The sequence below is a fragment of the Sylvia atricapilla genome, chromosome 13 (genome assembly GCF_009819655.1).
Source record: "Sylvia atricapilla isolate bSylAtr1 chromosome 13, bSylAtr1.pri, whole genome shotgun sequence".
NCBI lineage: Eukaryota > Metazoa > Chordata > Aves > Passeriformes > Sylviidae > Sylvia > Sylvia atricapilla.
Genome location: NC_089152.1, coordinates 2,760,337 through 2,773,729, shown reverse-complemented (window position 1 = coordinate 2,773,729; position 13,393 = coordinate 2,760,337). Strand labels below are relative to the sequence as shown.

The 13,393-nt window shown below is 50.4% G+C and overlaps 2 protein-coding genes across 4 annotated transcripts; one reads left to right on the top strand and one right to left on the bottom strand.

Moving 5' to 3' along the window:
* Positions 1-233: 233 nt before the first annotated feature.
* On the top strand, positions 234-4,646 carry RASL12 (RAS like family 12). 2 transcript variants are annotated; one of them, XM_066328227.1, is made up of 6 exons: positions 234-430; positions 1,304-1,420; positions 1,512-1,568; positions 2,644-2,717; positions 2,802-2,992; positions 3,761-4,646. In XM_066328227.1, exons 2-6 carry the CDS (start codon positions 1,312-1,314, stop codon positions 4,143-4,145), a joined length of 816 nt encoding a protein of 271 aa, XP_066184324.1. In that variant the 5' UTR covers positions 234-430; positions 1,304-1,311; the 3' UTR covers positions 4,146-4,646. The 2 variants fall into 2 exon arrangements, with proteins under 2 accessions (XP_066184324.1, XP_066184325.1); XM_066328228.1 differs by lacking the exon at positions 234-430 and adding an exon at positions 873-1,032.
* A 159-nt stretch (positions 4,647-4,805) lies between these two features.
* On the bottom strand, positions 4,806-11,746 carry SLC51B (SLC51 subunit beta). Of its 2 annotated transcripts, none has more exons than XM_066328229.1 (5): positions 11,364-11,746; positions 7,851-7,949; positions 7,044-7,184; positions 6,530-6,620; positions 4,806-5,769 (listed from the first exon to the last, which is right to left on the bottom strand). In XM_066328229.1, the coding sequence occupies exons 2-5, from the start codon at positions 7,888-7,890 to the stop codon at positions 5,550-5,552; spliced, it is 492 nt and encodes a 163-aa protein (XP_066184326.1). In that variant the 5' UTR covers positions 7,891-7,949; positions 11,364-11,746; the 3' UTR covers positions 4,806-5,549. The 2 variants fall into 2 exon arrangements, with proteins under 2 accessions (XP_066184326.1, XP_066184327.1); XM_066328230.1 differs by having other exon boundaries at positions 4,806-5,763.
* Positions 11,747-13,393: the final 1,647 nt, after the last annotated feature.

Sequence of the window (13,393 nt, the reverse complement as noted above, 5' to 3'; positions counted from 1 at the left end):
TTAAAACACCACGTTTAGTTCTAATTGCTTTTAAGCACCCTAGACCTGTGACCAAAGAGGGTCTAGGGTAAAGGGTCCTCAGAGGGGCTCTGCTTCCCACAGGGGAGTTATCCCTGTGATCCCCGTCCTCCCCATCCTTGGGGCTTTGCAGGGACTTCCACACTCCCAGACTATTTTGGGAGAGTTTAAAAATATCCTGCGTGTATTAACGGGCAATATTCCCAAGGGCGCTGCAGCCGTCGCCCCCCAGCCTCGGCTGTGGCCCCCCCGCGGTCCCTCGGGGCCGGCCCGGGGGCCGTATCCTGTGGTCCCGGGCATTGAGCCCTATCCCAAATGGCTGTGATCACCATGACAACGCTGACTTCAGCCTCCGCCACCTACTCAGGCTCAGAGCCACTGGGTGCCGGCTGATGGATTGGTGCGGGCACTGGTGAGTACTCCCCGGGCTCCCTTTTTTTTTCCTCATGGGACAGAGTCTTTTGGGTGGGAAAAGGGTATTTTTCTCCCTCGAAAGCCTCTGCCGGCAGCAGAAGGTGTCCGTGCTTAGCTGCACCCGAAGGAGCCGGGCAGGTGGTGCGGGCAGGAGTGGCTGGACAGCAGCTCCGGGCGCCGCTCCTGCCTCCCGGAGGTGTGATGAGTGCGCCGGCCTCAGCCAGGACACAGAGACCAAGGCTTGGGCTTGCTGGGGACACGGCAAGGAGCTGAGAGCTCAAGAAGGTGCCGGGACATGGCGAGGTGGTCGCCAAGCCGAGGCACGGCAGGTCTCGGGCCCGGGGTCCCCGCCCGAAGCCGGGGGAGCTCGGGGTGCCGGCGTGTGTTCTGCCGGGGGGACCGTCCTCGGGGTGGCCGGTGCAGCGTGTCCAGCCCCGCGGCGTGGCAGCTTTCCTTACAAGGAGTTTGGCTGGAGCCCGAGCAGCGGGAGCCGCACTCGCCTCCGCCTCATTCATCGCAGCCCCGGCCGTGCAGGGGCTGCTGCTGTCCCGGCCCCGCGCCTACGGAGAACCCGCGTCCCCTCCGGCCGTGGGTTTTAAGGTGGGAGGCCGCGGTTCTCTTCTCTTTCTGGGGTGTGATGGGTGGGTAGAGGGCTGGGGGTCCTTCTCTTTGGATGGGTGCCGTCCGCCACCGTGGGATGAGGATGCCAGCCAGCCTCGCTTCAGGATGCGGATGGAAGAGAGGAGACCTCCTACTCTGGTGCCGCTGAGCCCTTCTCTCCCCCAGGCTGGGGCACCCACGAGCCAGGCAGTGAGAAGGTCCCCATCCCACGGCAGCGGGTGCTCCACGTCCCCCCCGCTCTGTCCCGCAGGACCGAGGATGTCCTCGATGTTCGGCAAACCCCGAGCCAGCAGCGAGCGGCCGCCCCAGAGTCCCCTCCCCGAGTGCAACGTGGCCATCCTGGGGTGCAGAGGCGCCGGCAAGTCAGGTGAGACGGGCACCCGCAGCCACGGGCAGGGCACAACATCGAGGTGCTCTGAGGGGTCACCTGCCTCACCTGCCTCTTTCACCTCCTGCAGCTCTGACCGTGAAGTTTCTAACCAAGAGGTTCATCAGTGAATATGATCCCAACTTGGGTAAGGCGCGTTCTAATCCCATAGAGCATCCTCCTTCCCATGTCCCACGTTTCCCATGAATGTGGCATGTAAGGGGAAAGAAAAAACAACGCACCCAAAATTACATAAAAAACAAGAAGGGCTGGATTTGACTCAAAACCATCGTGAAAATAGGAGTGAAAGCAGTGCCCTCTCCGGGGTACTTCCCATGGGGAAAGCTGACTTCTTGCATTGACCCCAAAAACCCAAAAGCTGCATTCTTGGGGCTCTTTGAGGAGCATCTCATGTCTCTTGGGCAGGGAAAAAGCTGAGGGAATGAGGACGGGTGCACACCAGGCGACCCTGGGGCTGAGTTTTGCAGTGAGAGTTCTGGGCATTTTTTTTCCACTCATTTGAGTAATTAATAACTATTTTCCTAGGCCTGACTCCAGGCCGTGGGGAAGAACCATAAATGATTTATTGAGGACATTAGAGAGATATGGACCATGTCCAGGAACCAACTCCAGCCCCTCATAATTCAGTGACTCTTAGAAAGAAGGATAAATCCTTTCTTCCTCAGATATTTTTGGGAATGTGGTTTAATCTTCCCACGTCAAAACCTTTCCGAAACACATCCGTTAAAAGCTGGCCCAAAGAAAGCATCTTTCTCCTGGGGGAATGGTTCAACGGCTCTCCCTGCCTGTCCTTCTTCCAAAAAAAAGGACTGCTCCTCTCATTTGATTTATTGGGAAACAGTCCCATGTCAAGCCCTCAGCTCACTTTATCTCATCAGGCCATGGCTTTTTGATAAGGGCCAAGCGCTGGGTGCTGTTGTGCCAAGCTCCTTCCCCTCCCCTCCTTCTCCTGTGGGAGCCCACGCTTGCAGCACGTGGGGAAAAATAAGCGCTGCTAGCCAGGCTTGCCCAGCAACATCACCACCAATCCCCCAAAATAATGTTGTCTCAGGAAGGAGTAAGGTGGGAGGCATTGGTGGAGGATGCTCCTCATCAGGGCTGAAATTTTTTCCACGGTGTCCCAAGCATCCTGGGCTTTGCTTGGCTTTGAAGAAGACGGGATGTGCCAGCCCATCCTCATACAACCACCCTTCTTCTTGCAGAGGACACCTACTCCTCAGAGGAGCTGGTGGACCAGCAGCCTGTGCTCTTGAAGGTGATGGACACTGCTGACCAGGTAAGGCACTGGGGGGTTGATGACCAGCTGGACTATGGCTGGGCCATGACAGGACTGTAGCTCAGCCTGTCCTCTCACCCCCAGGATGGCCCCGGGAACTGCGAGCGCTACCTGTGCTGGGCCAGTGCCTTCCTTGTTGTCTACAGCATCGACAACAGGAAGAGCTTCGAGGGCTGCCAGCGCTACCTCGAGGTGCTCACCCTGCATGCACGGGGCTGCCAGCGCCGTTGTCCCGTGCTCCTGCTGGGAAACAAGCTGGACATGGAGCAGTACAGGTATGGGGCACACGGTAAGGCTGCCTGTTCCCCGTGGGAGAGAGCTCACAGATCCCCAATCCCTCCAGCTGGGATGCAAAACCCAAATCTGTTTTTTTTATGGTTATTTCCACCCCCGTTAGTATTTGCAACATCCTCCCACATCTCTGAAGTTTCTGCCCTCCTGCCCGAGGGCTGATGTGTTTATTTTGAGCCCATCGGTATTTTCAGTAGGATGTTTTTTGGCTGAGTGGTGAGGCAGCGTCACCATCCCTGGCAGGGCTTGAGCCAGTGGAGCCCCTCTGGACATGCCCTTCCTTTCCCTGGAGCCCTCTAGTTCCAGCCCCACTGCCAGGACTGGATGTGCCCAATATGTTTTTCTGGCCTTTTGTGCTGCTCTGTGGTCCCACGGGTCCCTGAGTCACATGCATTGCTGGAACCCCTGCGCTCCCAGGATGGAGGTATCCCCCTCCCCAAAGCAAGGACCTGTTCCATCTCCTCCTCCCTGCTTCTCAGCACACTGTCATCACACCCATTCCTGGGTTCCTGGAACACATCCCTAACAGGAGAAGCTGCATGATTCCCCAGGGCCACAAAGAGACCATTACTCTGGGATTTTGGGAAAGGCAAAACTCTTTTGGATTCATGTACCTGCTTGTCCCAGGGCAAGGATGAGCAGATGCTACCTTGGTGCTCTTTGGGAAGGAGGCAGGATCTTTTACCTGCACCCTTTCCGGGTGGCTGCCATGCCTCAAGGGATCTTGCACTCATCCTCTCCCCTCTCGCCAGGCAGGTGCCCTCAGCAGAAGGGATGTCCCTCGCCAGCAGGTTTGGGTGCCTCTTCCATGAGGTGTCAGCATGCCAGGACTTCGCTCGGGTGCAGCACGTCTTCCACGAGGCCGTGCGCGAGGTGCGGCGCCAGGCGGAGTGGAACCTGCCCGTGCGGCCACTCTTCATCTCCGAGGAGCGTCCCTGCCCACCCGTGGCCACCCCCGTGGTCCTGCCCACCCACCACAGCTTGGCCACCTGCACCTTCAACACTCTCTCCACGGTCAACTACAAGGAGATCCCCTCGGTGGCCCAGGCCAAGCTGGTCACTGTCAAGTCCTCGCGGGCTCAGAGCAAAAGGAAGGCTCCCACGCTCACCTTGCTGAAAGGCTTCAAGATATTTTAGGACACATCCCTGTGGGCTGCAGAGAGGGAGGGGAGAGACCGTCATCCATCCCTCCAGCTCTACAGAGGCTGAGACCTTCCATGGTGGACTCACAGGCATTGTAGCAGCTGCTGGCAGATGGTGGCCTCAGTCTCCACGCTGGGGCAAAGCCAGCAGTGGCAACTTGGCATGCAGGCAGAGTGCCAAGGGTCTGACATGGGCTGTGGCATCACTCTGCCTGCCCCTGCCCAGTGCTGCTGTGGTGTTTTCACCCTGTCCTGCCACTGGCACTAGGGCCAGCTCAGTTTTCTGTGAGGATGCCACAGCTCCCAGAGAAGCCGGAGCTGTGGATACCATTGGGAGGGCAAGGACCAGCCCCATGGCCACCAGCCAGCTTGGGTACCTCACACACAGCTACAGGAGCCCAGGAAGAGGGAATTAATCATTAATCCAGCATGGAGGCACCCATCTTGTTCATCCCACAGGTCCCTGACTAAGCAATAAGTAAGAAGAATTTTTTTTTTTTAATCCAGATAAAAAAGGTGCAAATACTGTTTCAGCTGCTTAAAGGCCTCAGGTGGCCTGAAACTGATACCCACACATCAAGCAAAGTCACATCAAAATTGCTGCTTTTTTATTTTTTAATAAACTTTTTACACTATAGCATCCCTTTCCAAAGGCTTTGCAAGGATACACTTTGCTGATAAGGACATGGTCTGAAAAGCCTTTGTTTAAAAGATGCATTTCCAACAATGTCCTAAATTATTTCATGGCTTCTACACATGCCCAGTGAAGGACACAAAGGGAATCCTGGAGCAGACCAGGCTCTACCTGTGCCCAAGCCAGGGCCAAGGGCTGGGTGTTTGGTTTCAGGTGCTCTATCAGGTTAAATGTTCTGCTTCTCCCTGGAGTTGCAGTAACTTTGCAGAGTAAAACGTCCATGTCTACATTTGTACATATAGCCATATAAATATATATATATATATATATATATGACCTTACTGACTGAGAGAATCAATATGGCATTTTGATCAACCACTTTGGAAAGTATTTTAATAAAGAGGATTCTGAAAAGAATAAAAATGCCTCAGCTTCAGTGTTGCTGTTTTCCTGATGGGAAGTGAGGGTGCTTTCCCTGGCTGACTGCAGGACAAGCTTCCCACTTCCTCCAGTGACTCAGCTTTCACCTGTTTGCAGCACCTGAGGGAGGAGACGAAGCTGGCACTGGAGGGAAGGCTGGAAGCAGCCAAGAGCAGTGGGGGAACACCAGCCAGGCAGGAGCCCAGAGCACCTCCTGCAGGTACAACTCTGCTCCTTTCTTGTTTCACCCTTTCCCCAGGCTAAACTGCTTTTTTAAGCTTGCACCCCTATGAACTGAATTCCAACACCTTCCTTAAGGCCTAAATGGGCTGACTTCAGCTGCCACTATATGGCTGCCTCAGACACCTCTGTGTACAGGGATGTGACAGTCCCATCCTTCCACTGCACCATGACATCCCCTGGTCTCTGCTCCTGGGGCCCTGGCTCCTGCTTTAGGGGCTCGGCCAGGCTGTATTCCTGCACAGGCATCAGGGCTTGCTTGGCATCCAGGTCAGCCTCCTGCGTGGTTTGTGCTGCTCCTCCGTTCACGAGCATCTTCCTTTTCCTGCAAGGAAGGCACAGCAAGGACACACAGAGTGAAGCAGCAAGCCCAGCCCACATCTGAGGGCACCTACCCCAGTGAGGGTCACAGCCATCAGTTTGCATTGTGTCCCTGGAACACGTCAGCTGCTTGTGGGCAAACTGCCGCCAGGTGAGCTGTGCCAGGTAAGTGCTCTGAAGTGTTTGAGCACACACAGCTGTAGGATTCACACTTGGAGAGCACCCAGCTCCTGACGGCAGGAGCAGCAAGCAGCCAGCCGTCACTAGAGGGAGAGCGAGGCAGGCTCACGGCGTTACTTTTTCTCTGGTCTGAGGACGGCAGCTCTGACAGACACAGTGCTAAGTTTTCGCGCCGTAGCAAACAGCGAGTTGCTCCTCAGCTGCGGGGTTGTGCAGCAACTGAGGAGCTGTGTGGGGATGTGGATTGGGAAAGGTCGGGAGTCCTGCTCCAGAGCGCCAATACTTAGGGGAAAGCACCTCCCACCACGTTTACCATCACCTCCCAGCAGCCCTGTTGGGCTGGGCAGAGTTGTGCAGAACATTATTTGATGCAAGGCTCAGAGAAAGTGCTTGTTCCAAGTGACACAAAGCGAGCAGGCATCAGGCAAGGTTTTATAACAAAATGGTTCAGTGGGAGTTTGTCATGGCTGTTCTCCCCATCACTCAGAGCTTGTCCTGCCCTGCCAAACCCCTGTGTCTGTCTGCCTGGGAGGGTTTCAGGGCACCACCACACACCAAAAGATTCTCAGATTTTCCTGTCTCACCTGTTTCGCACAATGTTAATGGTCAGAAGAACAAGACCCAAAATCAGGGTTGCGAGGGAAAGTGCAAGTACAGAGTAATTCCATGTTGAGGCTGAGGGAAAGCAGAGAGGCAGTGTTAGCAGGCACAGCACACTGTGATCCACAGAGCCTGGCCAGGGGTTTTCTGAGGACACCCAGGATGCTCTGTCCTTGATTTTTGTGGCTTTGAAGTTGATCCTCATGACGCTGACCTGCTGCTATGTCAATCTGCTCCCTCCACCCTGCCAAAATCACAAGAGACCTTTGCTCTTTTGGCAGGCTCTGCCGGGAAAGAGGCTGAACCCCAGAGACACTATCTCAGCAAAGCCTCCTGCCTGTCTTCACCTATGGCCTGCTTATTCTAGAGGCAAGACTGAGGGGTTTATGTGTCTGGGGTAAATCACCTCCTCAGGTAGTGCCCTCAGGCATCTCTGTTAGGCAGAAAAGTTAACAGCCAAGGACTGTGTCTCAGCCCAGGAACACTGATGGGACTTACGGTCTTCTCTGCGGAAGAACCAGAGCAGCTCCTCCAACTCTTGCAGTTCCAAGCCCAGTGGAAGGGTAACGTTTGCTGCTGTGTGCTCGTCCACATGTGTGCTGGCCAGGGTGGTTGGGAGGTACTTGTGCTCTGCCTCAGCTGTGGTGGAAAGAAAAAAATGCAATAGTCACTCACTGCAGCCCTTCAGACTGGAAGTGACTTTCCCCACTTCACTCCTAGGGTTGCCCAGTCTCTCCAAGCAGACAGAATACAGCCCTGAGTGCACAGCCTGATCTCATGTATTGAGATGTGGAGAGTGTTTTTGGCTGCAGACCCCATTATGTTGGGGCATCAGGGCTGCAAAGACTCCAGGATGCTGAAAAGGCCTTTCCACATTCCCCATCTCCCACCGTGGAGAGGCAGCTCTGTGTGCCACAATTCACCGAAGAGTTGCCTTGCCAAGACCAGTCCTGGAAATCTGACTATTGACTGCAGTCCTCCAGCAATAAATTCCTATTTGTCAGGCTGGCTTGTATACACAGCTTGACTCTAGCATTTTTTACCAGAAAAGCTTCAGTGTCTGCAAAGAAACCAACATACAAGTGTGGCCAACCCCAAGCACAGAACATACACACAGAATGCCGATGGGAACGACACCAAATTCTGGAACTGGGATGCAACTTTTTCCTTGGCTCAGTCAGGCTGCTGCTGGTATATACTGAGGAAAATAGCCCCATAGAAAGGAACTGTATTTCTAGGAAGTTAAGGTCTTTGCACATATGACTTACTTCACCCACACTCTCATGCTTTAGGCCAAGACTATACCTTGCAGCAGGAAAAATGGGATTATCCAGAAAAACTTCATATTTTATATGTAGGTGGGATGGATCACACCTTCACAGTATTTCTTCAGTGCGGAGATGCCTGCAAAAGACAGAGAAACAAAGAAATTGAGAGAGAACCTGATTCCCCTCCCTACTCCAGCTCTATTCAGAGAGAGGATTTCATGTACCTCAGCATCTGTTTCCTCCTATGAATGTGAGTCTGAGCTGCCAGGACAGGGTGCAGAAATCCCTGGACCACCAAGGAGACAGCAGAGGGGTCTGGCACGGTGTCTGCTGCCTGGGGTTGGACGCCTTGCTGAGGTGAACGTGTGCAGATGAGAGTTCAGCTGCTGTGAGCCAGCCCCTCCCCAACTGACAAAGCTTCCCTGCTTGTTCCCCTGCTATGATCCCTAGAAAATACATACTTTGCATGTGGCTACCTAATGCCAACCCATGGATGGCAGAATAAGGGTGTGGACATGAGGAAATGGAAGGCTGAGCTCCAAGAGGAGGCAAGGCTGCTTGCCATTGAGGCTACGGTGTCTTCCATCCTTCAGGGAAACAATAAGTCCTCCTTGACCTTTAGTCCCTCATTTGTTAGTGGCATCAATCCAAGTTCTATGGCTGTTTGTCCAAATCAGTTTTTCAGTCTCCTTTGAAGGGACCTGCCCTGAGCAGGGGTTTCTGGCTGTCCACTGTGAATTGGTGAGAAGTTGAGGTGGCTCTCCCCAGCCCACTGCTCGCTGGCCATCACCCACTGCCAGGTCAATGACACCACAACACACGTGTGTCCCTCAGACATTCTGGCCCCACAGGCCATTAATTATTATATGAACACTTTTACGACAGTCTGATACTTTCAACTTCTACTTGCCTTTGCTGTGTGGCCCGGTGCTGTCTGAAACTTGCTCACAAGCATGTTCCACTGTGCCAGGCGTGTCACAACACTGTTGCTGACTCCTCAGGGAAGCATTTGTCCCCTCGGTTATAGACCTAATGATTGCTACTATTTTACCCCCCATTCTCAATGTCTTCACAATTCAAAGTTCACATTTTATAGCTAACCAGGCATGCAAGCTTACTCCCTGCTGCCAGAAAACCACCTGCTAGCAATTCTTTGAGGAGGGGACTCTCAAGTACATGGTCCATTTTGTATTTCAGAAAATACGGGTAAAGCTGCACCCTGCAGTTAGGTGTGCCAATTACCTTTCCATCCAGGTAACCTTTAGCTTATTCACATGGATCACCCCTCACAAAGGAGGAAATAAGGCCTTGGTGCCAATGAAAATAAGTTACAAGTCAACTACACCCTAATAAGAAGTGGCACTTGAATGTGTTAAATCTTGCTGTGCAAGGCTTCTGAGTAATCATTTGCTAGCAGAGGAATATTTGACAAGCATGGTGCTGATTTTCCCCTAAGGTGTTTCATAAGTTGTGGGTTACCTCCTGGTGTCTATGCACAGCAGGGATGCTGAAAAGCTGCTGGAAGTACTTCACTACTTCATCAAGCAGTGACCAACTGCCAAATCTCCCCAGACATGGGAGGCCAGAACTTCGCAGGTAAAACACAGCAGCAGAATGGACACTTATTGTGCATTTACAAGACATTTAGGTAAAAGACTTCATGGAAACTCCTGTTATATTAAAAGACTTTATGGAAACTCCTGTTTTCTTTTACATCTAAATCAATTCACAAAAATTCATTTAATTCATCAAAGTTACAAAACAAAGTTGTCAGGTCAGTGTGTCTACTCCAGTGGAGTCTGAGCAGGATTCTGCCTAAACCACCAATTTCCCCAGTAAGGAAACAGTGACTCCCACAGTTGGGCTGGACATGCTTGTGGAGTTTGGATCTTCTAGCCTGAAAGACTCTGTTAGAGGCACCTCCTCCAGCCTCCCCCACACAGCTGCTCTGCCCTGCTGCCCACATCCCAAAGTGGGTGAGCACAGCTGGGAGTGACCAGCACAAGACCAGCTGGGAGAGCATGAGGGATGTTCCCCATTGCTCCCCTGCCTGCACATCTCAGCACTGACTCTGGTGGCTGATGGACAGGGATGAGCCCTGAGATCCAGGCCTCTGCAACTCTGAGTGTGCACTTTGGTCTCCTGAAGGCACCCAAGACCCTTCTGAGGTTGCTTCCCAGCTTGGGTACAACAGGGGAAGCTCAAATGAGAGAGAGCTCATCAATTTTATGCTCGTATGGAAGGAGGCAGAAAGAACAAAGAGGCTAGTGCCTCTCAAGAAACATTTTACCTGTGTTCTTTGGAGTTTATATTGACATCTGAACATCTTTGTAAATACTTTCTTTTCGCAAATGGAATTTTAACATCAAAAGCTGCAAAATCTGTACAGTATTATGTATTTCAGGAACAAAGAGTTACACACCAATGCTATTTCAAATCCTTCTGTGGATCTGTGGACTCTGCTAGCATTCATTGAAATCTCAAGATACTACAGGAAAATGGCAAGGGACTGCTTTTTTGCTGCATGCATTGATCCCAGCACTTAAATGGTAAAAAACTTTCTCCTAATGGAAGCCCTTGAAGATCTGAGACATATCAAATGCAGAAGGCAGAGCTGAGGGATTGGTGCTCTAAAGGTTGACATAATCCAGCAAGGGGGCTGTGCCATGTGGGAACACAAGGACACGCACATCCACAGCTGCACGTGGCCTCTTTCCAGCCAGGGCACAGCACGTGGTGCTGTGAAACCACCCTGTGCTTTCGATGGTGGTTTTTGCCAGCTCTGATTTTCGTGGTTGCTCACTAAGACACATTTTTCCCTCATTCTGCAAATGAGAAGACTTTAGATACGTATTATACTGGTTTAAGTAAAGTTGGGGGAAAATCTTTCGGAAAGACCATCAAGTACAGCTTCTGTTAAGATGTCCCTCTAGGTTCTGTATTCAAAACTCACTACACAATATGGGACAATGCATTTAGAATATCTCAGTCTGTTTAAATTAGTCCCCTCTTGTCATCCAGACTCTTTTCTGGTGGTTATCTTATCTTAGCTGATTGCATTAAAATGGGTCAGTTATTCCAAATACAGTGTTAAAGTGGGATCTCCTGTCTTTGGGATTATAGAGGATATATATACAATGTCACACCACAGACATGCAGATGGATGGTATGGTTTATAAAGGTACATTACATTAGGTCTGAGCTCCATTAAAGAACACAAGGAATTGTTTAATATTTAAAATATTAAGGCAAGAAGGCAGTCTGTGCTATTTTTTAACCACTGTAAAGTAAAAAGCTAAAGAGCAAATCTAAGTTATATTACACATTTTCCTTTGACTGCTTTTATATGCAGGAGTTATCCCTGCATATAAAGCCTGCTTCTTACTCGCCATTCAGACAGTCTCTCCTTAAAAAGTCTGCCTTCACTTAAAATTTCCAAGGATTCAAGCTTTCTAACGGGAATAAATAAATAAGCCTTTCTTTACAGATAGCTATAAATTAACCCAGCAGCCAGTGCAGCAGGAAAGCCCGTTAATCTCTGCCAACTCACCAGAAACATGCAGTTCCCAGCGGGGAGGAAGCTACATTTCTTCTTTAAGCCCTGTCATCCGAAGACATCTCCTCTGAGCACCGTGGTGATACAAGGTTCCCTGTGCTCCTGCTCTGGGTATGCTACAAGCCGTGATTCATTCTGCTCCTGAGTCATGTGTGAAGGCCAGTTCAACAGGTGAGGTGCACTCCAGCCCCTGAAAAAACACACCTCTTTAGTGGGACCATTTACAGCACGAGGTGAATGACCTTTTGCCAAAGAATGAGCTGTAGCAACTTCCAGTTTATTTGCTCAAGTTATTGGCATAATTAGTATTAAAAGAGCATGCTGAGTAGAATGACACTCAGTAATAAGTTACTCTGCAGTTAAATAAATCACAATGTTCACTCTGCTTGTCTCAGTCCTCATTGCATACAGGAAGCATGTCCTGATAAAGCAGATACTATCCTTTTTTTTTTTTTCCCCCAATGACTGGCCATTCTAAGGCTGTCAGAGAATCTTAGCAGAGCAAACAACTTTGCATGCAAAGCTTGAAGCACCAGTCAGAGGTTTTTCCATCTCTTTTTCACAGGTACTGGTAATGCCTGGCTAATTCTGCTAAGAGGCTGTGCAGACTCATGCACTGCTTTTTGTGCCAGCCACATTGGGAAAGGAGCATTCCTCCTCCCTGAGCTACCTGATTCATGGATGGAGCTGCACACTGCAAAGCAAGAGAGATGCATCTCACCAATGGGCTTGGGACACACAGCTAGCTCTGGTTAGCTCCAGCTGAACTGCAGATGGTGGGTGTAGTATCCTTATGTTTGTCCTGTTCTTCGTGTTTTTCAGCTTGAAATAAAGTCTTCAAGGCCATATTTGACAGGGTCTGGGGCAATCTGGTCTAGTGGAAGGTATCCCTGCCCACGGCAAGGGTGTTGGAAAGAAATGATCTTTAGGATCCCTTCCAACCCAGTCCAGTCTATGATTCTATGATATTTGGCACTGGCTATGGTGAAGAGACTATAACACAAGAATGGGTGACTGCAAAAGCCCAGAAGATTCCCTTTCATCCCAATTTTCTACATGGCTTGATGTATATATCTAGGGTCAGGATGCAGGCAGGTGGCTGAGATATATTTAGGACATGATGTACATGGAAATAAAAACAGTTCCACACTGGTTAGAGTTGGCTCTTGTGCCCAGTAATCCTCTCCTTTTCCAGAGAACCACAAACGTGCTCAGAAGGGCTCCTCTCCAGCGAGGCTGTGCGTATTTGATTCTGTGTCTCCCCCAACAACACTGGCACTGGTTAATGGGAGATATCTTTTTACTTCTTGGAGACACTTTCAGTGTCTTTGGCCAGGAAGGAAAGTGGAGATAAGATCTGATTTGTGTCCTGTTTCCTCCTTGGATTTGTCTTCACTACTCTTGGGAAGAATTTGTCTGACCTTGGTGTTTTAATTTTGCTTATCTTTTTGATCCCTTCAGTGTCTTTGACCTGAAATGCCTGGTTACAGAATAACTAAACATTCAGGGCTGGGTTTTTTTTTTTTTCCTTTCCATGTATAAAAGCAGAGTTCAAATACAGCAGGAAAGCCAGATTTTTTTCTTTTTGTGAAACAATTAGATAGTTGCTTTCATTCTGAAAAAATTTCTATCAAAATAAATCTTCAGTTAAAATTCACGAACACTGCGTCGAAGGCATAATAATGAATAACAGCCATAATGTGTTTGAAATGTGCTGTCATAGCAGAGCCAAGGATGAATTACGTGGGAGCAAGTGTACTGCAGGGAATTTAAGTCCACTTCAAAAACTCACTACAAATGAAACTTTAATTAGTTTGTGCGTAAGTCTGGCAAAAGCTCAGCATGGAGTTACAGCATTTCCAGGAGCCTTAACTACAGCCAGAAGTGAGAATCCATCTCAGGGCTTAAGTCCTGGAGGAACAGCAGGTGAAACTCAACATACCGTGTCAATGACACCTTCAGTGCCTGGATCTGATACCTGGAAATTAACATCGAGCAGCAGCTGGATTCTGGCTTCAAGCTCA